Source organism: Cornus florida, unplaced genomic scaffold, assembly GCF_030987335.1.
Source record: "Cornus florida cultivar Cherokee Brave unplaced genomic scaffold, ASM3098733v1 CherokeeBrave_3.0.0_Hap2_Chr11, whole genome shotgun sequence".
In the NCBI taxonomy this organism is placed as follows: Eukaryota; Viridiplantae; Streptophyta; class Magnoliopsida; order Cornales; family Cornaceae; genus Cornus; species Cornus florida.
The window spans coordinates 132275989-132300454 of record NW_026775581.1 but is presented as its reverse complement, the minus strand read 5'-3'; the positions used below and the strand labels follow the sequence as shown (position 1 = coordinate 132300454).

General features: G+C 35.1%; 2 protein-coding genes across 3 annotated transcripts; both read left to right on the top strand.

Annotated features, from left to right (window-relative positions):
* The first annotated feature begins 3331 nt into the window (after nucleotides 1-3331).
* LOC132285064 (delta(7)-sterol-C5(6)-desaturase-like) lies at nucleotides 3332-8989 on the top strand. Its single transcript, XM_059787231.1, has 3 exons — nucleotides 3332-3792; nucleotides 5578-5883; nucleotides 8284-8989. Exons 1-3 carry the CDS (start codon nucleotides 3576-3578, stop codon nucleotides 8577-8579), a joined length of 819 nt encoding a protein of 272 aa, XP_059643214.1. The 5' UTR covers nucleotides 3332-3575; the 3' UTR covers nucleotides 8580-8989.
* Nucleotides 8990-10802: 1813 nt separating this feature from the next.
* Nucleotides 10803-23855, top strand: LOC132284340 (chloroplastic group IIA intron splicing facilitator CRS1, chloroplastic). 2 transcript variants are annotated; one of them, XM_059786436.1, is made up of 10 exons: nucleotides 10803-11815; nucleotides 13144-13636; nucleotides 15694-15824; nucleotides 16619-16969; nucleotides 17055-17211; nucleotides 18927-19219; nucleotides 19367-19426; nucleotides 19774-19960; nucleotides 21052-22284; nucleotides 23326-23855. In XM_059786436.1, the coding sequence occupies exons 1-8, from the start codon at nucleotides 11006-11008 to the stop codon at nucleotides 19837-19839; spliced, it is 2361 nt and encodes a 786-aa protein (XP_059642419.1). In that variant the 5' UTR covers nucleotides 10803-11005; the 3' UTR covers nucleotides 19840-19960; nucleotides 21052-22284; nucleotides 23326-23855. The 2 variants fall into 2 exon arrangements, with proteins under 2 accessions (XP_059642419.1, XP_059642418.1); XM_059786435.1 differs by lacking the exon at nucleotides 21052-22284.
* Nucleotides 23856-24466: the final 611 nt, after the last annotated feature.

The following is a 24466-nucleotide window of genomic DNA, read 5'->3' as shown; positions in this document are numbered from 1 at the left end:
ATAGCTATATATATATATATATTACACTAAAACTTCAAAAAAGTTTGAAGACAGAAGTGACATGTTCTTTTGGTTTTTTTGGTTTGCCTTTCTACTTTCTGTAGGCACTTTTCTTGCTTCATGTTTATTGCCAAAAAAGGTGAACTAGAAAAGGACTGAAGTTAGAAAAAGGGACTTTTTGGTACTTTGACACTAATACTCTTCCAGCAACTGGGGTAAGGGGGTGTGGCGCTCTGTCTCATATTATCTTGTAGATTATATGTTACAAATTTCCTCAGTTTTGTTTAGTATTTAGAAAGTGAGGAATGAATTTGCTTTGCATAATGATGCAATGTATATATAACACGCTTTATCCCATGGAAAATACTTTGATTGCATCATTTATAAATGGATAAATTACACTAACCTCCCCTAGGCTTTGTCAAGTGTTCGACTTGTTAGGTTTGTGTGTATATATATTAGGCAAAAGAGCAAAAAACATTCCTAAATTATACCATTGTTGCATAATCCTCCCTTGAACTATTTTTAGAAGCAAGTTGCTCCCTTGAACTATGCCATTGTTGCAAAATGCTCCCTTACTTAAAGGTCCCCGGAGGCTAATTTTTGGCCAACAAAGAGACATAATTACTAATTTACCCTTATTTATTAATTTATTATAAAAAATATAAAATATCTAGGTATAAAATTTCACTAATGCGGTTCTAAGATTTTTTTTCTTCATCTTCCCAAACGAGGCTGAATTTTGGGTCAAACAATCAGATTTCTGTGTCATTGGGAACAAATTCATAGTTGTTGCCATCGCAGACGGACGAAAGGTATTAGGCACAAAGCAGACTTTGTTGTGTCAATTACTGGTCAAACGAAAGCAACTCCTTGCCATCTTTGTGCGTGCGTGTATGCGCATGTGTTCAACATCAAATGTTGGTGTATTTCTGAAAACCATATCATTAGTCTCAAGTCCTACCGAGTGATTATTATCCTGTTTGCCATGACTACTTTTAAACATGAATCATGCCTGTATTTGTAATCTCAATTGGTTCTTAATGACTGAACGATAATGAATTGATTATAATTATGTAAATTAACTTGCTAGTATAGATTTTTTGGTGGCAGAAGTGGTTCCCCTTTCTATTTCAGTTGGAGACCAAGCACAATCAGATCTCTATTTCAGTTGGAAACCAAGCACTACCTTATATACAAGAAAGTTTTTCATATACATAAAAAGGTTTTTATCTGTAAAAGAAAAAAGGAAAAAAATTAAATAAATAAATAGGGAAAGCATTGGAGAATTCTGAAGAAGTTATCAAAGGATTCAGATGCACCGTCGCCGTCACAACTGACCGACACCGTCGATGAATTGCTCGCTGCCATCACTACGACTCCCAAATTGTAACCCCACAGCGGCGTATTAAACCCAACCTGCAAATGCACGCTTGCAGAATCCTTATTGATCTCCATCACCATCATCATCGATTATAATCAAAATCTAACACAACCACCATGCGATACCGATTGCAGAGCCCTAATCAAACCCAACACCACCCCCGTTCAATCAATTCCGAGGCCTGACGACATTCCGAGCACATTCTTGCCAACAGTTCACGCATCACGCAGTTGGGGCTTTTGGCTTTGACTGACTTGGGTTGTGTCTCTCCCCGCTCTATTGGGTCTTGTTTGGTCGGAGTTTCTCATTGAGGCTATTTTAGGTATTTTACCCGTTTGATATTTAATATATTTAATAATAAATTAATAGTTGGGGGTAATATGGTAATTTTGCTCTTCTATTGGTCGGAATATACCCTCGTAGCCTTTAAGGGGGTTTTTTTTGTTCTTTTTTAATAGTTGAAGGGATAACTTGTTTCAAAAAATAATTTAAGAAGCAATATGCAACAACATGGTTCTAGTTGAGGAAGCTATTTTGCTCTTTTGCCTAAATATTATAATGGTGATATAAGAGCATTTAGTTGGACAGCTGGAACTTTGTTTGGTGAAAGTGATTTACGGAGTATTTTCTGTTGTCACAAAGTCAAAAACAAGCAGCGGTCACCGGGGAGGCTAAATCAATCAGTTGTGCATTTTAAGCGTTTGGTCTATTTTTTTTCTCATAATATATTAGTGTTAATGGTCATTTGCTTGATGAGATTATTTTTGTAATTTTGTCCTTTATGAGGGTAGTCTTTGGCACTTTCATTTTGTATTTTACCTTTGAACTGATGGCTAAGTGTTTTTTAACTGCACATATTTGGACAAATCATTCGCAAATAGTTCGACGTTTTATTATTTTGACATGTGTGTTAAAAAAGGCCTTTTTCATTTATGTTTTCTTTTCGGCAAACAGTTTAATTAAATTTTATAAAATAATAAATTTGTCTATCTCTTGTATAAAAATATAATATAATATATAATTATTACATTAGAGTATTATTGATTTTTTACACTTAATATCACTACAAGAGGACAAATTTAGAAGAGATTAAAGTAATAAATGATAAATAATTTATATTTATGTAATCTTGTTTAAATTTTAGTAGAGATCCGTATAATTTACCCTTAAATTAAGGGTGGGCGTGATTATGGCAAAGATCAATCAAATCTGGTGGGGACAGTTTATCCAATAATTGGTCAAATTTGTTCACTAGTTTATAGTTTAAACATAAGATAATTTATCTAATAATTTTTATTTGTATTCTATTTGCTTTATTTGAAAATAAAGCTTTAGTTGACTGAGATCATAGTGACACATCTCTCGATAATAACGTTTTGCAATCCATGTGACATTACACGTGAATTCTTAGGGCATTTCCATTTGAATTAAAATTTGAAATTTTTTACAGTTTCATCACTCAGAAGTATCTAATATATTAAAAGAAGGGATGAATTTACCTAGTCGTTAAAAAATAAAATAAAATTAAAGGTTAAATATGACTAATAAAAAAATGCAACATTTATAATAACTTTTTTTAAAAAATTAGAATAAATTGGTAAGTCCATGAATGATTATCATATTTTTGGTTTGGGCTCTTCTTTGATATATGTATATATATATAGATATATATATTTACTCTTATACGCCATATCATTCAATTTATGTGAGAATGATAGTAGATTTCAACGTAGTGACGTCACAAGTTGTGTGAGGGCTACCTATTGTATTACATTTATTAAATTAATTAATCTGAAACATTGTAACGAGCAAAGTGTGAGAGGTACATTGCTGGTAATGGTTCCGCGCCACAGGGATTTGGAATATACTGATATACTTAAAAGAGAGATTTAGATATACTTTTGTCCTTTGGTTTAAAATAAATAAAAGATATTTTTTGTCCAGTTACACCGTTCTTCGCCGCTAATAAATTCACAGGAATCTAAAGCATAAGACCGTTCTCTCTCTCTCTGATTTTCTCTCTCTATATATACGCACACTGACACATAGAGTTGGCTTTCCCTCGTCATTCCAGCTCAAAGTTGTCTTTACTCTCTGTCTAGACTCGGCTCAACATTGGAATTTCCGGCGAAGACCCACCGGAATCTGACGACACAGCGGTGGCATCTGACACAACCATCGACCCCCTTAGATGGAGGATTACCTGCAACTCTTCGTAGACGAGACGTCTTTCTACAATCGCATTGTTCTCGAGAACCTCTTGCCGGCTAGAGTGTGGGACCCACTTCCACACTTCTTACAAACATGGCTCCGTAACTACGTCGCAGGAACCTTACTCTACTTCATCTCTGGATTCCTATGGTGCTTCTACATTTATTACTTGAAACGCAATGTTTATCTTCCAAAAGGTATTATATATAAATCTCTATATGTTTGATTTTTTCTTTTGTGTATTTAATTTATTTATTTATTTTTAATTCCTTGATTGTGCAAATCATCAGTTTAACCAATTGATACTATGAATGTATGCCTCTATAATTTTTTGTTTGATATCAAATGGGTTTCTTGTTATTGTTTTTCCCCCCAAATGGGATTTTTATTGTTATTTTTAATCTGTGTTTTTGTTGCTTAAGAAATTTTCTGAAGGTCTGTCTCAGTGATTCTATTTCCATATATAATTTTTCCAGATGGGCTTTACTTAGTTTTCAAATTTCAATTTGAGTTTAATATTCAATCACGTTGACAGACTGTCTAATGACTATTTTATGTTTGAATCACATGGGTTTCCAAAACTGGTGCTGTCTAATGATCCGATCTTATGTTATTGTATCAATATTTGATATCAGCAATGACTGTCGAGTGAGTTGGCAAAGATACTATGAGTGTCTGTTTGATTATTTGTGACCTTCTCCTTTCTTTTTCTCATCTCTGTTTACTGGATCATGTCATGTCCTTTGTTTCTACAATGTTAATAATTTTTTTACTTCTTTTTAGGATTTTGTGATGATGATATAATCATGCCAGTGTCATATGATTTCAGTTGATTGATGATTTTATCATTTGCATACTTCTGGCCCATGTGAACATCTTTTCTTAATGTATTAAAGAGTGTTTCTCTAAAGACTGAAAAGTGATGGGTGTCCACTAACTGCCATTATTGGCTCGGCTCCGATAACGCGATTCCTGGGGGAGTCGGTAGTTGGGCACTAGATCCCTTCGGACCTAGACAATGTGTGACATTGTGACACTGGGTTGAGGTTTGGAAAACCAACTGGTTGCCACAGGCCTGTGTAGACACCTCAACAAACTCATATGGATACCCCTCAGCCCAAGGACAATCTCCCAAATAAACATTAAGATGTTGACCTGTTTTTCTTTTATTTGCCGATTACTTTTTAGGAAATTTGCCATGTTGAACTAAGTTCCTTATGGAATTATGCATCCAGTCCGGAAACACTTTGGGGTGAAACACTTATTCGAACAAGTAGGGTCAATAGTTCAGCATTTGGGCTGTAACATTTAGCAACAAAAAATCTTTAACCCACCAAATGCTCTCACAACCAAGCTAGACAGTCTCCTATCACTAGGCTCACCAACCGACCTTATGCTTTTCATTATGTCACTATGACTTTCCAATTTAATATATCATTGGTGATCAATTCCATATATTTGCAGATGTGAGTTTAAACCGTGTTATAATCATGAATTGTTAGGGTTTTCCTTTTAAACATTATTGAATTATACATTGGTAGCACAATTACTGCAATTGGCCATCGGTTTTCAGTTGATCAGGGACCGAGAGGTTTTATAATGTTATATTTCTTTCATAGTTGAGACTTGAGAGTATAACTGTTTAAAGAAGAAAAAACAGATAGCAATATCTAAAAGTGATAGATCCTATAATGCCAGACCCAGTAAGGGAAGATTAACAGAGCAAAAACTTGCATTAATTTATTGTAGGCTCTATGATATCATGCATAAATCTGTTCTATTGGTTGGTTCTCTGATATTATATGATGTTTTTGTAATTTTTTAAAAGGAAATTCTACTTAAATTTTGAGGGTTAAAGTGTTTTTATTAGCATAACTTAAGGCTGTTAAATTTTTGGTAAATAACTTTCCATCTTGCTTCGTTGCATGTACATTACCTCAACCTGAAATAAACTTTTTGAGTTTGTCATATTCTTGTTGCAGATGCCATTCCTTCAACAAAGGCCATGCTTTTGCAAATAATTGTTGCAATGAAGGCCATGCCATGGTACACTGCTCTTCCTACACTTTCTGAGTACATGGTTGAAAGCGGTTGGACAAGGTGTTATTCTAGGATTATTGATGTTGGTTGGCTTCCCTATCTTGTGTATTTAATGGTTTATCTTGTAATTGTGGAGTTTGGGATTTACTGGATGCACCGAGAGTTGCATGACATAAAACCTCTCTACAAGTATCTTCATGCAACACATCACATCTATAACAAGCAAAATACCCTTTCTCCATTTGCTGGTATGTTCTACTTTCTACTCATTTCAATCTCCATTATTTCAGTGCCAGGTCAAATTGAAAATTTTCAGGGTGGTTGGTCTATGCAAGTCATTTGTTTCTTGATGAGATAAATTAATGTTTGCTTTTTGTTCATATGGTTTGCTAAAGGTATAAAACAAAATATTGAAAAGAAGAGTTGGGAAATTCCTGTATTGATATTCAGTTGAGCTTGAACTTTCTGACAGCAATTCTTTAGATGAAATATTTTTTAAGTGAAAAGAGTAGTTTAAAAAACTTTTTTAGTGTTTTCGAGCTTTATTAAAAAATAATAATAATAATAAAAAAAGGGGTAGAATCAGGGCATTCCCCATGACTGATAAAACAACTGCAGGAGATTTGAATCTTGCCCTTTTAATTAAATCTAATAAATTTAAACCTTGATTATAGCATGGGTACCTTGGACCATGGGCAATCTCTAGTACAGGTCTTGGGAATAGAGGAGTGTTTTAGCTATTTCTTTCAACTTATCCTCTAGAGGAGAGTCCTCTTCCTATACTATGAAGCATTCTAGAAAAGAAGGAAAAAATCAAATCTATGTACTCATCAAATTTTTAGATTTTTTCTTGCATTAAGCTAGTAGTTGGATGCCTTAGAATGCAGTCAGATGTTAAGAGAGAGAGGGAGAGCATTAGTGACAATCTCAAAGACTCTTTGTGTAGAGTCAGAGTAGAGAGAGAGAGAGCAGTATTGACTCTCTCAAAGACTCCGTGTAGAACTCTCCTTTCTCTAGAATTTTCTTTTGCTTGAAGTCCCACAACTTCCTCTGTCATCAGTTCCTCACAGCATTCCAGAGATCACTAGCAGGCACTCAGGCAGGGAACTGCTGATGTTGGACAAGTCTGGTTTTCACATAAAAGTTTGGTGTTAGAAGAAATAAAAAACCCCGGGTGCTAACTTGGTGGGGTAGGAGGAAACAAACTGAAATTAGAGTACTATGGTTTTTGCATGATTGCATCCTTGACAACATTTTACTTATCTATTTATTTATTTGTTTGTAATGGCAAATAGCACGCACACCCACATTTTGCCCCTAGGAGACTTGGACCCTCAACCTTCCACTTTGGGTAAATTCTTGGTGATACAACGTTACCTAATTTAACTACGTCAAATTGTATCCTCATGGGGCGTCTCCCCCATTTGTATGAGTTTTTGGAGGGAATATATAACCTGCACATTATGTGTAATCAGACACTTATAGAAGCAATTTCTAATTTGATAGCGGCAGCTCAACTTGACTGCACCGTATTTATATGGTTATGTGTCTTTCGTGTTTCAGCAAATGGTTTGACAAGGAAAAACACCAATGTATTAGAATATAGCCTCAGACCAGTTTTGTCAGTGATGACTGATGAATCTCAAAAGATTTTGCTGTCACAAGCATCTTGTTACCATGTTCTACATCTTACCATCTCTTCCCAATGTTTATTTAACTCAATGCACTGGTGACCTGTCAATGCTGGACTTGCGTTGTGACCGCAGCATCACCATTTCACCCAGAAGCCTTCAGATTGCCAATACCAAATAAAACCTTGTAGAAAGGTGTCCATGATACCAAGAAAGACTTATGCATTGACATGCCAAAATTCCAAATGATGATACTTCCAATTCTAACGAAATGCTTCTCATTTAGTGGAAGAAAACGAAAAGTCATTCTACACCTTTTTAGACTCTTTGAATCATCTGAAATGAGCTAATGAATTGTGTTACATGGACGTGGGTGCGTGTCAAGTGTGGATGTGTCGACATATCCAAACTTAGGAACACTGCCAAATATTTATATACCTTTTCAATACCGTTCTTTAATTTCTAGGGTAAAAAATTGTCCTTTTATTTAACATCAAGTGTGCTACATTAACACTTCACTCATTTTGGAACAATAATGTAACCAAATGAATGAGAAGAGTGTTTAGGCACAGATATATAATAAAGTTGAATTTTCGAGTATGCTAGCTAGGTGTATTTCCGATCAGTAGCGATTGGTGGATATTTATTACCCTCTTGTCAGGTGTAGTGTGTCAAAGGGTACTTGATGCATTTAGAAGAGTTCATGTGACATGGACTATAATTAAAATTGAAATTAGAGTGGAGCTGAAAGATCGACTTTGATCATAGTTATGTGATTTCCTTGTGACCTCGCGCGTGCATGGGGAGGGGTGGGTGGATGTGGACTCCATAGGATATGGCCTTGTCTCTACCTACAATTACTATGGGAAACATTATTTAATGATTTCTTGATTTTTTTCCATGGGAATTTCATTTCCATACATCTTTGTAGTTTGAAAGCTCCTATATTGAAAGTTTTGCCATAATAGTAATAACTACACCGTATATGATTCATTGATTTATGTCATATTGTATCAGGTTTGGCATTCCACCCACTGGATGGGATACTGCAGGCGGTACCACATGTTGTAGCTCTCTTCCTTGTTCCAACGCACTTCACAACACATATAGGCCTCCTTTTTCTTGAGGCTATATGGACGGCAAACATTCATGACTGCATCCATGGTAAATTATGGCCTGTAATGGGTGCCGGCTACCATACTATTCACCATACCACATACCGCCACAACTATGGCCACTACACTATATGGATGGACTGGATGTTTGGAACTCTTCGTGATCCCATGGATGATGAACCCAAGAAAGCAATGTGATGTGCATACCTGTGCTGGATTGGTTTCTTTTCTGTTTCGGTGTAGTTTTGCAGTAATTCTACCCGCTTCCATTGGATATCTGTTGATTTGTGTCTTGCATGTAAATTATTTTGCTGGTTTTCATGATTTTGACTAGAAAGTTGGTATTCGAGAGAGGAAAGAGGAGAGGGTTTTAGGTGGAGCTTTCCTTTCTTCATATTTGATGCCAGTAATCCTGAATCCCCAGGACTCAAATAAGTAATCTTTTGTAGCAATCTGCCAATTGTAGGTCATGCTTCAATGGGAAACTTCTTTCCAACTAGAGTTCTGTAGTCATTTTAAGTTGTAAATTTGTTTGCCTTCTCACTTCTTGTGTTTGGATTTGACCTCAGTTCTATGATGAAAAATAAAAAATAAAAAAATTAAGGGCCCTCCTGTAATATAATGTGATTTGCATGCATGGTTTTAAAAAATGAGATGGTTAGTGAACATAGAAATTGACCAGGTATGAGGTTCAGCAATCCTTCATATTGTGAAAATGGCAATTTGATTGACTTTGATTAAATCGTAAAAGTAAAATTTTGCTTATATAAGAATGAATTTTATTGCAATTAATTAGAAGACATGATTGTGTGATAGTTTATTGTAATTAATATTCATTTGCTGGATATGTTACCAGATATCGACATTAGAAGAGGAGCTTTAAGCATATGTACCAGGCTTAAGACCTATCTAGTACGGACACGATATGGATACGTTGACACGTAAATTTTGTTTTTAAAAAGGTAGAACACACGTACGGCGTAAATTTTGTTTTTAAAAAGGTAGAACACACGTATGGCGTGTATAAGATTACATATAAATCTAAATTTTTATTTTTATACATCTATTCAATAATAGTATTATAAAACTTTAATTTATTTATAATTTTTATGCTAAGAATTTTTCTGAAATGAATTACAAAATGAAATTATGTTATTATTGTAATGATTTTTATATTTTATTACTTTGTCATGATAGTATTCATATTATTTTCAAGATTAGTGGGTAGACTTGTGTAGGCAAAGTGTTTGGAAAGTGTCGGCGAAGTGTCCAAAATAATAAAATTAATTTTTATTTATGGACACATATATGAAGTGTCGATATCCAACACGAGTACGACTCTTTCGTAGAAGTTTCCATACTTCCTAACTTAAGACAATGGGCAGCAGAATGCTATTGATCATATCTTGCAGTGTCTACCTTGGGCCTTAACTCATTCAGGTGAGATTGTCTAGTATCCAGAAATATATTCTTGGGTGAGCTACTATTACTAATTTTTTTGTTTTGTTTTGGGACTGGGCTAAAATTTTCTAGAGTAATATTTTTTTTTTGGGCGGGGGAGGGGGGGCTCAAGCTCACCATATTCCCCCTTACATCCGCTGCACACCTTCATGAACTGCTCGGTTTACACCAATATTTACTCACGACTGCAAATTGATACCAGTACGTTAACCATCAACAGAGGGGACTAGGAAACAAAGTATGTATTTTTATTTATTTATTTTTATTAGTAAGAAATACATTCACACTCATAATGTTCTTATGGGACTTCAAATTCTTAACATCCTCATTTAAATGGTGCTGAAGATTTTTTTTATTTTTATTTATTTATTATTTTTTTCTTTGCTGAAGTATCATTAAGTTGCACCACCTTTGATAACAAACTGTGAATAATTTCGAATTCTACACTCCCTAGAAAATTAGGTATAATGTTCAAATATTTAGAAAAAATAAGAAGATCCCAAAACACACAGATATATATATATATATATATATATATATTTAATGAATAAAATTGGCTCAAATTTACAAATATATAAGTGATTGGCTTTGATTTGGAAATCTAAATGGATGATTTGGAGATCTAAAGGGACATATATATATATATACATTTTTTTAAAAACGAAAATATATACACTTCCATAGTCACAGGAGAACTTCAAATCTCACCATTTTATTTTGGAAGGTGGAATTATACAGTAACATTTTATAGTGTATTGAGGAAAAATTTGTTCTTAATTTTTTTTTACCTTGTTCTATGAAGCCCACAATATTATCCTGTTGGCACTTGTTTTGGATTTATCCTGTTACTTTGAATTAATAAATTCTTCTGTTTAGCCAGAAAAGAAAAAGAAAAAAAAAAAAAAAAAAAAAAAAAACGAAAAAGAAATGAAAAGGAAAAGGCAAGATGAACGGGGATAATTTTGTTAGTGTACATCGTTAGCAATACCAAGCAACCTGTATTATAGAGATTTTTGTACATAATGTCAAAAAACCAAGTCCCTCACCCAAAATATCTTTATAATCCAGGTTTCTTGGTATTGTTAACTTGTACTTAAGATTCAAGAACTGAGTTCAGCTTTCTCCAGTCGAGCGCACACAAAATCTTCATTCTCAGTCTCCCCATGTCTGCCACGCTATTTCTCTCCCCTCCTCCTCTCTCTCTCTCAAACAACCCCCATTTCCTTCACAATCCTATTATAATTTCCGACTCATACTCTTTAAACCCCATTTCTCTCGTAAACCCAAAACCATTCCGTACCTCCAAGATCGTCAATTCACTCCCATTCAACTCCTCCACCACCAACAACAACAATGATGAATTGGAAAACCCAGATTTCTCTTCTTCATCAGAGCCCTTTTCGCGTGCTGTTAAAATGCCCACGCCTCCATGGATGAGGGTTACTCAAGTCACAGAACTTTCCAAACCAAGACACAATAATAACTCGTTCAATGGCGGAGATGGGACACCCGAACCGTCATTGACGGAGAAAATAAGCGGAGGAAGGGGCAAGAAAGCGATGGAAAATATAGTACAGAGCATTGAAAAACTTCAAGAAACCCATAGATCAGAGAAAACCAACAAGAAAGAAGACGAGTTTGAATTTGGGGTTTCCTTGGAACAGTTTTTGGGAGATGGGGACTCAAGAATTGGCGGGAAAATGCCATGGTCGAAGGACGAGAAGGTGGTGTTTCGGAGGACGAAGAAGGAAAAGGTGGTGACGGCTGCCGAACTGAGTCTTGATGGAGTGTTGCTTGAGAGATTGAGGGCTGAGGCTGGAAGGATGAGAAAGTGGGTGAAAGTTAAGAAAGCTGGGGTGACTCAATCGGTTGTTGATCAGATTCATTTCATATGGAAGAACAATGAACTTGCCATGCTCAAATTAGATATGCCATTGTGTCGGAATATGGACCGGGCAAGAGAAATTGTTGAGGTTAGCTTTGTGCACGAAATTTTATTTTATTTTGATTTTTTTTTTTTAAATGAAAAAGATTGCATTCATGAAATTTTCACTGCCTTTTTTAATTAAGAGTTTGCATATTGTGCTTGGTTCATTTTACTTTTGCCAAAGTAGACAATATATATATTTATATATATGTGTGGAAGGTTGAAATGTACGAAGTTCTATCGAATTTATGAATTAGTTTGATATATAGAATCACCAAGCTTTAGCTTCAATGGTATCTAGTCTGCCTCTCGAAGAAGTGGCTGAAGTTTCATGTTTCAATTGGGACACAAAGAGGGTGTATGACTGTAGCTTGCCTTAAAAAAGGGCAATACAAAGTTTATGGCTGACTGGTATGGCATCATCATTTAGCTATTGTTGTGGTTCACCCTAATTCTGGGCTATGTCCATGGATGAGGAGATATTCACTATATTTATGAAGAGGTATTACAATTGTAGAGAATTACCAACACCGAAACATGTACACAAACTCCTACTCAAGGGTAGGGTGCCATCAATATTCACTCTACCAAAGCCTTAACTCTCTCTACCCATAACTCACTCCCTCACGAGCCCACCCTTCACGGGCTACATCTCTCTCTAACTCATAACTTTCAACAATAACCTAGGTATCTATTTATAGACCTCTAAACCCAATTCCTTGTTGGACAACTATTACATTTTAGATGCCAAGACTTGCCTAACTAAAAATTACCATATAAAATACACTCTAAGACGTAATTGCAATAGAATTTGAGACACAATCCCTAATAATAGTTTGGCAAATCGAATTGATCATATATATATGTATATATAGTTTGGTGGTAGATTCTTAGTACGTTCGATATTAAAAAAATTGAGCTTGATGAAAGCTGTACTGGTTGCAATAGACCTTTCCTATTGATGATTAAGTTGGAATGTAATACCTATCAAAAATAAATAAATTAAGTTGGAATGTAATACTTATCAAAAATAAATAAATTAAGTTGGAATGTAATGGCCAAAGGAACTCTATGATCTAGGTCTTTATGTTATTTTGAACCCCAAAATATGCTTTTTTATCTTTCTTTTCTTTTTTCCTAGTTGGTACTCACACACCCCCCCTCCAAGGAATTGTTTGCACCTAGCAGGAATCAAAATATGCTTTAACTTAAGATAACTTTAGCAGAGTCTTAATCCCTAATCTCAAACTTCTTGACATCATTTGTAATACTGTAAATTATTGTTTTCCTTTTTTTTTTTTTTCTATTATTATTATTATTTTTTCCTTTTAGATATTCTGATGGTTGCCTTTTAATTGTTTACCTGTCACACAGATAAAGACTGGAGGCTTGGTTGTATGGTGTAGGAAAGACATACTTGTTGTTTATAGAGGACGCAATAATCAGTTGACTCTGAAAGCTTGTCCAGAGGTGTACCCCTGTTCTGCTGGTGGTCAAAAAGCTTATTCCTTGTATGACAGATGCCATATTTTAGAAGATAATGTTGCTTCTTCTCAAGTAAAAACAAATGGAAATGTTTTGAATGAACAGAGGAGTAGAAGGGATGGACATGAAGAGAATATACCAATAAATGGGTCACTGTTTGAGAGAGAAGCTGATAGGTTGTTGGATGGCTTGGGACCTCGTTTCATTGATTGGTGGAGGCCAAAGCCTTTGCCGGTAGATGCAGACTTGCTTCCAGAAGTGCTTCCTGGATTCAGGCCTCCATTTAGGCTTTGCTCACCTCATGCTAGGTCAAAGCTGACTGATGATGAACTGACATACTTGAGGAAGCTTGCTCTCCCTTTACCCACCCATTTTGTCCTTGGTACTTAAACTTGCCCACTGTGAGCTACAAATGTCTTAGTTGATTTCCTTGAAAATTTAACAAAATATTTTATGCATTTTCTTCTCATATAAACTAGATTAAAGAATAAAGTTTAGCATATGCACAAGTCATTGATACAACAAAGACCATTACCCTTTGCTAATCCCGTTGATGCAATGTGCTTTGGGGAGGAGTTGATTGGGCATATGCCTAATGCTTTTCGGCATTATTCCGGAGTGGCTAAAATATCTACTAAATTTTCATAGGCTTATTAGGTTATTGGTACACATTTCTTGAATACGCTTTTGTATATTTTTTTTTTTTGTTTACTAGTTGGAACAGTTTCAAAACTGTAGATTTAGATTGATTATGGAGTCACTGGATTCTTATCATGCCTTTAGTCAAGATTGAAATCTACCAAGATTTTTGAAATTCCATACTGTCACGATCAAATCATTTTTAATTGGTTTTCTCTATCTTGTCTACAGTTAGTACTACCAGCAACTTCATAAGGATTTATATTTGATATATTTTATTTGCTGATTACATAGTTTCAATTTTTTTTTTCTTTTTTTATTTTTATTTTTTTTTCCCTCCATATTACAGAGTTTCACTTGACAAAGCTATAGAAAGGGTAAAATTTTAAGTTAGACTTATGGAGAAATACTTTAGAATCTTTAGGTTTTATTTTAATTTGGATTAAAATAATAATTTAAGTGTAAGGAGGGATTCCAGAAGAGTTGCCTATAAAAATTATTGTATAATGAATAAAATTAAGTTCTTTTGAAGTTTTGTGTGATTGTAGAATTTTGGTGAAGCTAAAGTGGACTTGATTAAGACACCTATAAACCAGCTATGCTGTATGATGTGTAGAATAAAGTTTAGAAATAACATATTCAAAATAGGAATATAACTCTAATAAGGATGTTGAAAACTTGAAATGGATGAGTGGTACCGTAAGAAAAGATAGAATAAGAAATGAATCCATTCATGGAAGTTGGATTCTAGCGATGGAAGACAAAATGAGAGAGAGTCATCTAAGATGGTTTAGACACGTGCGTGCAGACCACTTAATGCATTGGTACGATTACTGATTTGATCCAAGTTGAAGGTTCCAAAAGGATCAGAGGAAGACCAAAAAAGCGGGTGAATTGAGAGTGCCAAAGGCCTGTACCATGTAACTGACCCATAATCGTTGTGATTAAGACTTGTTGAGTGGAGTTTATCCTGTGGCTCATCTTTTGTAGCATTTGTGTTTAAGTCACACTGATTATATAAAATCTACTGATTAAGAACTTTTATAATAGCAGTTGTAATGTATCATGCCAGAAGGCATACAACTGAATATCTTAAAATGATACTTGATGACCTTAGTACCACTTCTCTGTTTTTCAACAGTTTGGACATTTGTGAAGGAATCCACCATTAGTGACCTAAAAACTCCTGCAAGTGTACAAGGGTGTTATGCATTTTTGTGAAAGAAAACCTTCTTAAATGATTATTGTTTTCACCATTTTTTTTTTACCATTGTTGGTCCTTTTGTAAGCAAACAGACATGAATGTATATGGTTTTTTTTAATTTCCTTTTTCTGTTAAAGGGTAAGCTTCACTGAATATATATGTTTGATGCACTAAATTCTAAAAAATAAAGATATATGGTCATGCACTTGTTTCTATTTACTATTAGTCTATTACTTTTACTACTGCTGCTGCTGCTGCTGCTATTATTATTATCATATTGTTATTAGTATCATTATTATTTTGAGCAAGTACCCTTGAGTCTAGATTTGTTTGATTGACCTTGTTCTACAAGCTTGAAACTTGTGTAGTTACCGCAAATCATTGTAAAACATATACTTTAATTAATGATCACAATTTATTTAGTGTTTGAAGGAAAAATGGGAGAAGAGAATAACGGTTGTATTAGGCACACACTTATAAGTGTTGTGGGATGTCAAATATATTTGACTATAAAACAAATTATGATTCTTTGCATGTTTATGTGCATGTGTGTTTGTGTTCAGGTTCCTTAACTAATTTCCTCATGTTTTCTGAAGGGAGAAACAGAAAACTTCAAGGCTTAGCTGCTGCCATCTTAAAATTGTGGGAGAAATGTCATATAGCAAAAATTGCTGTGAAATGGGGAATTCCCAACACCAGCAATGAGCAAATGGCATATGAGCTCAAGGCAAGTGTCATTACAATGATAATTCTCAGGCTATAGATAATTCATGACCTTATGTAATTCATTGTTACTTGTGACCTGTGCTTGTTCTTTTGGCAAGCTTCCCTGAGAATGTCATCGTTGTGTGACATCAGAGGCATGTATATGGCCAGGAATCCTGGGCAAGGTAGTTCATCCATTTGTTACTTATGTGAAAATCAATTTGATTCGTGATTATAACTGCTTTTTTTGAAAATATGACATAATGTGTGTCTACACAAATGTGTAGACAAAACAAATTGTGGACCTGCTGATAAAACAAATTCATTGAAAATATGACATGGACACGACATTATGATAGTACTGTATCTAATACTATAGTATATGCATAATGTATATTTAAATACAACTATATATATATATATATACTACGTATATTCTTAAAGTGAAGTCTTACTTGTATCGTATATTCGCGTCTTTCATTCAAATTTTGTCCGAGTTCTTAATTCCTTGCATCTAAACCTTGGCTAAAATTTCTTTTTATTATTTGTCAAGAGAGTGTCCAGAAGTACCAGGCACAAACACGGATCTCGGTTAAAGAGCTCATGCCACTTAGAATTTTTTTTACCGTCGTTGGAATTATGTTAATATAATTATGAGCAGTCACAATATGAAATATAATTAATGTTGGTGTAGTCAGCAGAATAGAAAAGAAATATAGAAACATTCAGCATATGAAGTTGTGTCTTGTCATATTGCAACTATATGTTTTGTCTGTAAACATACACATACATTTACATCAATGTCTTATTATGCAGTGTCTCACAGGAGGAATACTGTTACTGCGAAACAAGTTTTTTATAATACTTTATAGAGGTAAAGATTTTCTCCCTCTGACAGTTGCAAATATAGTAGCAGAAAGAGAAATGGAGCTTAAAAGGTGCCAACTTCAGGAAGAAGCTTTACGCCTAAAAACAATTGAAACTTTTTATGCAACTGATGAAGCATCAGTGAACACTGGCACAGCTGGAACTTTATCAGAATTCCAGGACATCCGAACAGAATGTGGGGACCTGAAAAATGAAAATAGAGAGTCTGAGCTTCAGTTGGAAGCTGAAAGGGAGAGATTAGTAAAAGACCTGAGAAATCAAGAGCGCAAGCTTTCCATTGTAAGATTTAAGTTGTCTTCTAGTTTCACTTTACATTCTAATGGTTAAATATCAAAAAACATTTATAACGTGTGTGATTGTGCAGCTTAAATCAAAGATAGAGAGATCAGCAAAAGAGTTATTAAAATTAAATTCTGCATGGAGACCTTCTGAGCAGGACGCAGACCATGAAACGATAACAGCAGAGGAGAGGGAATGTTTTCGAAAGATAGGATTGAAGATGGATAGCAGTTTAGTGCTTGGTAAGCAAGCGTTCTGTATTTGTTTTCCTGAAATACTCATCTATTTTGTTACCTTTTGTTTTAGTTTTCAGTAGTCTCAACTATATATATATATATATATTAACCAAAAAAAAAAAAAAAAAAAAAAAAAGAAGAAAAAACAAGTGAACAATCTAATGTCAAAATGAGTTCCATTTTCTAGTAGTTGAATGGGTTATTGGTTATGATATTTCTTTAGCAATTTCTTTTTCCCTGGATATGTCTCATTCAGGTTGATGATTGAAAAGTTCTCACATTTTGGTAAGATGATAATAAAAATTATTTCTTTAGTTATTGCTCTTCATCTAAATTGGTTATGTATGTCAATATCTTACCCACCCTGCCTTTTTATCTGACTTCAATATAACCATTTTGTGATTTCCTTGTCATTACTTCTTTCTTCCTTTCCTTTTTTTTTTTTTTTTGGCGCAACAATTACTTCTTTTTTCCACAATAATCTTCAGTTCTCTCTCTCTCTCTCTCACTCACTCACACACATGCACATCATTTGAACCACAATCCATACCAATATGCCAAATGTTTCAGGATTATATGATTAAGATATCTGTGGCTGCTGGCCAGAAAATTATTTTTCCATGACCTTTTCCAATTTTCTGTCAGTACATCTCTTCATATTTATATTTTGACACAACTTTTAGAGTACTCGTCTTGTATAAAATCGCTTTTGTGTTGAGAAAAAAAAGATCTTCTATGGAATCAAACTGGTCGTAATATTTTATTTTCTTCTTCGATGAGAAATAATAGAAAAAATATATTTTTTGATTCTGAAAATAGTGAACAACTCGAAGAAATATCAAGAAAAGCAAACTGAAATACAGTACAAACTTTGAACTCACTCTTAGGATAGTTTTGGCTATGACTGGCGGACAAGCCACATAAGAGAAGAAGTTTGTAGAGTTTCCATTTCTTTGGCGATGTAGGACTGTTCTTTGAGAAACCTTTATTAGATAAATAGAATATTTGACTTTCTGTCCACCACCATTTAGACACGTTTTAGGTATAGTTGACTTTTCATCCATCGCCCCTTGACAAATTTGAGGCTTTTAGCTTAAGAGGAGAACCAATGACTTTATAAACTGGAGATTGTAGAACAATTTCTTTCACAGTAATAATCGTTTGGCATTCCATCTCCTTCTCATGATGCTGATCGAAAGTGGCACAGATCATCTCAGCCTGATTATATAAGAAGAGATTTCATCTATATTACCCTTAACACAAGTTTTCGAGTGGATACATGAATGTCAAAGCATGGGAAGCACAGAAACAATACTGCTAGAATCTAATTTATCTTAGGAAGGTTGTTTATTTGCTCTCTGGGCCATTGCTTTGATGGGAAGCCTCTATCATGTCCTGGACTTGAAGTGGAGCTGGGAACTTTGAAATTCCCATCCAGACGGTGAAGGTGAATGAACCCATCAACATATCATCTGTCTTTCCTAACCTTTGTCCAGATGTTTAGGTAGATGTGGTTCACCAATGGAAATATGGATCTCATGTCTGGAAACCGCACCCTGTGATGTAGACTGAGCCTTTAGTTCTGCCGTTAGTCAGTGCTGTCTGGTTTTGTAAATATATTTTCTGGTCAAATATATTTAGCAAAAGAGCAAAAAGAGATCTCTGGTGAAACGTGAATGGCATGTCAACATTATTTTCTTTTTTCCAATTTTGTTCTTCAGGAAGGCGAGGGGTTTTTGATGGTGTGATAGAAGGTCTACATCAGCACTGGAAGCACAGAGAAACAGTCAAGGTGATTACAATGCAGAGAATGCTTTCACAGGTCATTTATACTGCAAAAATGCTAGAAGCAGAAAGTGGCGGAATACTAGTTTCAGTGGATAAGATGAAAGAAGGCCATGCCATAATTATTTACCGTGGTAAAAATTACAGACGCCCTCCAAAGTCGGTGCCTCAGAATCTCCTGACCAAAAGAGAAGCATTGAACAGGTCTCTTGAAATGCAGAGAATTGGAGTAAGTAAAAGATATTTTTGTTCTCTCACCATTTCAGTTCTTCTCATTTTTGTTGAACAACATACACATATTCATCAGTGTACTACCACATGGTTAATGGGATTAAATTGAGCATTTCTCCTTCTTTTTTTTTTTCTTTTGCATCAGTCACTGAAGTTTTTTGCGTATCAGCGACGGCAGGCAATCTCTGATTTGAAAGTCAAACTGGTGAGCCTCTAAACTATTGCTGTCAAAGAAAACATGTCTGTGACCTTTTATTTGAAAATTGCTTGTGAATTTTACTTAATGCACCATTCTAAACTAGTATAAACGGATTTGATGGAATCATCACAATGAAATATGCCTGTGATTGTCAGACTACCTTAAGATGAGGTTCCTGAATCTTCCTTGTTTTAAATGCCAATTTTACTCCATACCCTGTTCATCAGTGAATCGTAAAACCACATTTTTTGATTCATTTACTCTTTTTAATAGAACTTGTTGACGAATTTACGTTTTTTTTTTCTTTCCTAAATGACAAATTTTCTTTTCTTTTACCTTTTTTTAATTTCCAGGAAGAGTTACTGAAGATCAGTGGAATTAATCAAAGAGAATCTGAGAAATTCACAAGCATGAGCTAGCCAGTGAATCATGTCATAGATCCTCCTTATTTGTGTGTTTCTTGACTGACAAAAGGATGTGGATATGCGAATGGAGAATAGTTTCTAACGTCTTAGACACCAAATAACCCTCCAAGCAGGGGTAAGTATTGGCATCCTAAAACCTGTCAGCAAATTGTGTCAGTTTGTTTATCTGTTTTGGGGGGGTGGGGGTTTGGGTGGGGGAGGATATGTAAAGTGGTCAATTGTTTTGGAGAAAATATTACTAGACCAGTTACATTATATGTCTAGCTAATTTTTTATCTGAGAGACTGTCATAGCTAAGCGAACTAACTTGTCTAAAGGGGTGCCTCAAATATTTGTGCTTTGGTGTTCCTTAATGTCCCTGTGCTAAGCAGTTGTCGTGAGGTCAGGCATATGTTGCTAGTGTTTGTTCTTTCAAAATCGTTCTTCATCGGTTGTTGGAAATTGTTAGGTCACTGACTATGTTTGACAAATCACACTCAAGAATTTGACTTCAGAATACTGGCGCCACAATTAGGGCATAGTTTTACATTCCCAATTCTAGAGATTTTATAGCAGACATCAAAGAAATGTTCCATGGATTTATTTTAATATGTATTGTATAGTTTATTGCAACAGCCTTGCTAATTGCTCCCTCCGTCTCAAATTAAATGTCCGCTTTTCCATTTTTGACTATCTCAAAATAAATGTCCCATTTGAAAAGTCAAAGTACTATTTTTTTGTAACATTACCAATATAACCTTCTTACATTGAACTTGTAAAAAGTAAACCATCACATCCCGTGGGGCCACTATGGACATATTTGGTAATTCATTCACTACCAATACAATAAAAAAAATATTAAAACCAATCCTCTTAAAAAGTTAGATTCCCGAAAAGGGATATTTAATTTGAGACAAAGGGAGTACTTTAGATTTGGAGTTATTCCAGCTATAGTAAAAAATACTTGATATAGAAACGTGAGCTGAAATTTCTTTTTCCTAATGGGAGTTTGGTCCTCAATCAATAAGATTCATTTATCTAACGGTGTGGGATTTATACAATAATTAACTAACATACTATGTTACGATTTTTTTATTTGATTTTTCTAACATTCATTGCTTCTTTTTCTTGGCAAAATCAGCTTGGTTCTTCCCCTTCATTTGAATTGTTTCCAATAGTTTCCTGAATAACTCGATTTTTTTATGTTCTTATTTCTCCCCATGACAGATGCAGTGACCTTATCAAGATGGCTCCTGAACCTTCCATCTATTGCAGAATTTGCATTCACACTTTCTCTCCCGCCAGAAACCCTTCTATGAAGAACCTTATGTAAACACCAAAATTGATGATATCTCTTAGGGAAAGGGAAGGGATAAGATTAGTTATGAGGGAAAGCGAAGGGAAGGATAATTTTAACCCTCCGTTGTGTTTGGTTGGTTAATGAAGGAAAAGAAAGGAAAGGATAATAATTATGTTTGGGAAAAGAAAGAAAAGGGAAGGATAATAATAAATTTACTATTATACCCTTATTATATTTTAAAAGAGAGATATATATATATATAATCTCTTATATTTTGCTACAAAAAAAAAAAAAAAAAAAAAAAGATTAGGGCAAATCATTTCAGCCTCCATCTCTAATCTCGTTCTCATATCTGAACTTGCCCTCTCCTCCTCTCTCTCTCTCAAATCAAAACCCACATCTTTCAGTTTCCATCGCTGTTCCAATTCGGGTTCGCCATCGCCGTCCGCCTCAAAAAATCAAGACCCACATCTTTCAGTTTCCATCGCTGTTCTACTTCTGCAGCTATAGGTTTGCACTTTTACCCGATCTGGGAAGCGGCATCTGTTGATGAATGGTTATACAATGGTGGTCCTTATGAGCTATCGCTGTTCCAGTTCGGGTTCGCCGTCGCCGTCCGCCTCAAAAAATCAAAACCCACATCTTTCAGTTTCCATCGCTGTTCCAGTTCGGGTTCGCCGTCCACCGTTCGCAAGCTTCCCGCGCTGAATACATGCCCAATATCAAGTGCAATTTTGAGGGTAAAAGTGGCATGACAAATATTATATGAGCCATTGCCTGCCATTGCCTTCCCTTTCCTTCCTTATCCTCCCATTTTTGGAAGGTTAAAGAAATTACTGTACATTGTTATGAAGAACCCCTCCAAACCCTTCCCTCTCCTTCCCTTTCCCTCCACTCACCTTACCCAAGCACAATTTTTTTATAACCCTCCATCACCTTCCCTTCCCTTTCCCTTCAAACCCACTCTACCAAACTGAGCCTTAAGCTCCAGTTTGGTAACGGACGATGAAATTGCTTTCCCTACTCAAACATGAGATATAACCAAAGATTAATACCAACAAGTCAATGAATTATTTTCTTTGAAGAACGAGTCAAAATAATATCAGATAGCCCTTGATGAGCCAAGTCGATATCAGAATTGGCGAATATGTTCACAATATGTACGTAATCTGATTCATTCTTTATAGCTTAATAAGAAGTTTCAAATTATTTAAATATACGTTTTTTTTTTTTTTTTTTTTTTTGTTCCAGTGCATTTATTGATCATTATTCAATTGCACTTTTTGATTTTCCGGGTACTTTTCCTGTTCCACCTTTTATTCAGTTCTACATTTATGAGTTTCTGAATTTGTCACCAAGAATCTGTGACAATGAAGAAAAGGTTCGGTTAATGATGCTATTACATAAATCTAGGAAAAACCTGTTTTTCTACTAATATATTGTTTAGGAATATCATATCTCTATTAAAAACAGTAAAATAAATATTTATCACGATAAAAACCTTTAATCTCTTACCCAATAAGGTGTATATTTATGAACTCTAAAGTTTGCAATTGTGTTACGGTTCAGTTCCAACCCAAAAGCTGCAGCTGTTGGGAGGAGGGCTACACCCGCTTATATGACCAGGACCGTTACAGTCCAGTGTAAGATTAGTTGCGAGTTGTGACAGGCTCCCCCCGCGCAAGTCAAATAACAGACTTTCTGTTCAGACTGTTTCTAATGATGACCATATTTCTTTGCTTGTTACTAGTGTTGCTTTTGTATGATTTCCATCGAGTCTTGGTGATCTATTATTCCAACGATATTTTATCACAAATTGATATTTGGCCATATGGACAAGGTTTTTACTGTTCCACAGTCTCTTTCATGTATATTTTAGAAGTTAACGTTCTTTATTTATCATGTAGATAATCTGTTTCTAGTCTTCCATAATCTCTTTCATCTGTCATGTTCTAGAGTGAAAATGCATACTAGAATTGCTGAATTCTGTGTGCACGACATAACGGTTCATTCTCCAACCTTTTTGCATCAATTTAATGATTGAAAAGTTATTAAAACTCATGCATCCTTCTTAAAGTTTCTAATTTATGTATACTTGTTAAAAATATATATATATATATATATAGTTTCTAATTTATGTATCAAATTCATCTAGTTTGGTCTGATTACCTCAAATTAACAGTCTTTTTCCATTTATCTAGGGCTGGATGCATGACAGTTATGCATCAAAGGGATTTCACTTCAACTCAACAAAGACGTTTCCCAACTACTCTTGCATTAAAGGGACATGGCCACATGGGAGCCAAAAAAGGAGAGGAATGGAGCTTTTCTTGCTTTCGGCATAGCAGGCCCCTGTGGGAGGCTCCCATTACATGTTATTAGCTCAGTGGTAGAGTGCCCCTTTGATTTGCATTATTGTGCCTGGGTGGTGAGGGCCCTTAGCCACAAAAACAGTTAAATGTGCTCGTCAACCCACGTGGACCATCGGAGCACATAGCATGTGGCACACTTTTTCCTTCTTGAACCAAGGTTTGAAACCAAACTTCTCCTGATGGAGTGATTCAAGAGCTGCCGGTTGTTAATCGACTGCTTGTTGGTAAAGATCCTATTTGAAGAGATTTTTGAATTATTCTTCACTCTATTTTGAATCACAAACTCTGTTAAGCCTTATGGCATGGCATTCACACACTTCTCGTAATTACACCATTCAAGTTTTTTTTTTTTTTGGTTCTGTTCTGGCTGCCTTACTTGGAGTTTCATTTTGAATTTACTCTTTATTGGCGACGTAATCAGCCTTGTTACATATGACTAATGCATCTCCGTTCACTCTCTTATGTGGTGCCCATTTAGTGCTACCTCAGGACTCAGTTTGTTCTTGGTGAAAGCATTCGCTTTTATCTCATGGCGGCCAAGAATTTTGTCACGTTACCAGAATATTGTGATTGTCATGCATTTTAGAGATGTTAGTCAAGATACCGGGTTCTTGCTCTTGGTGTAAGCATCAATTTTGTTCTTAAAACACATTGAATCAGTTTGAAATGAAATTCAAGGTGGCGGCGTTATAGAGTTGGGGATAGACAATTACTGTTCCAGAAATCCAGACTCGGGCATGTTCTTGACAGATTTGCCATCTGTGGCATAACCTGGCAATTTAGCTGACTTTGGGAGACCTTATTGCTCTGCACCTTTTTCCAGTTTTGTCAGAAAGGACAACAGATTTTCTATCCATCTTTTTTTCATGCCCAAAATGTTCCATTACATAGAGAGATTATATGCATTTTACATACACACACACACACAGACGGTCGTATATATGCAAAGCCTTATTATATTGATTCGGTT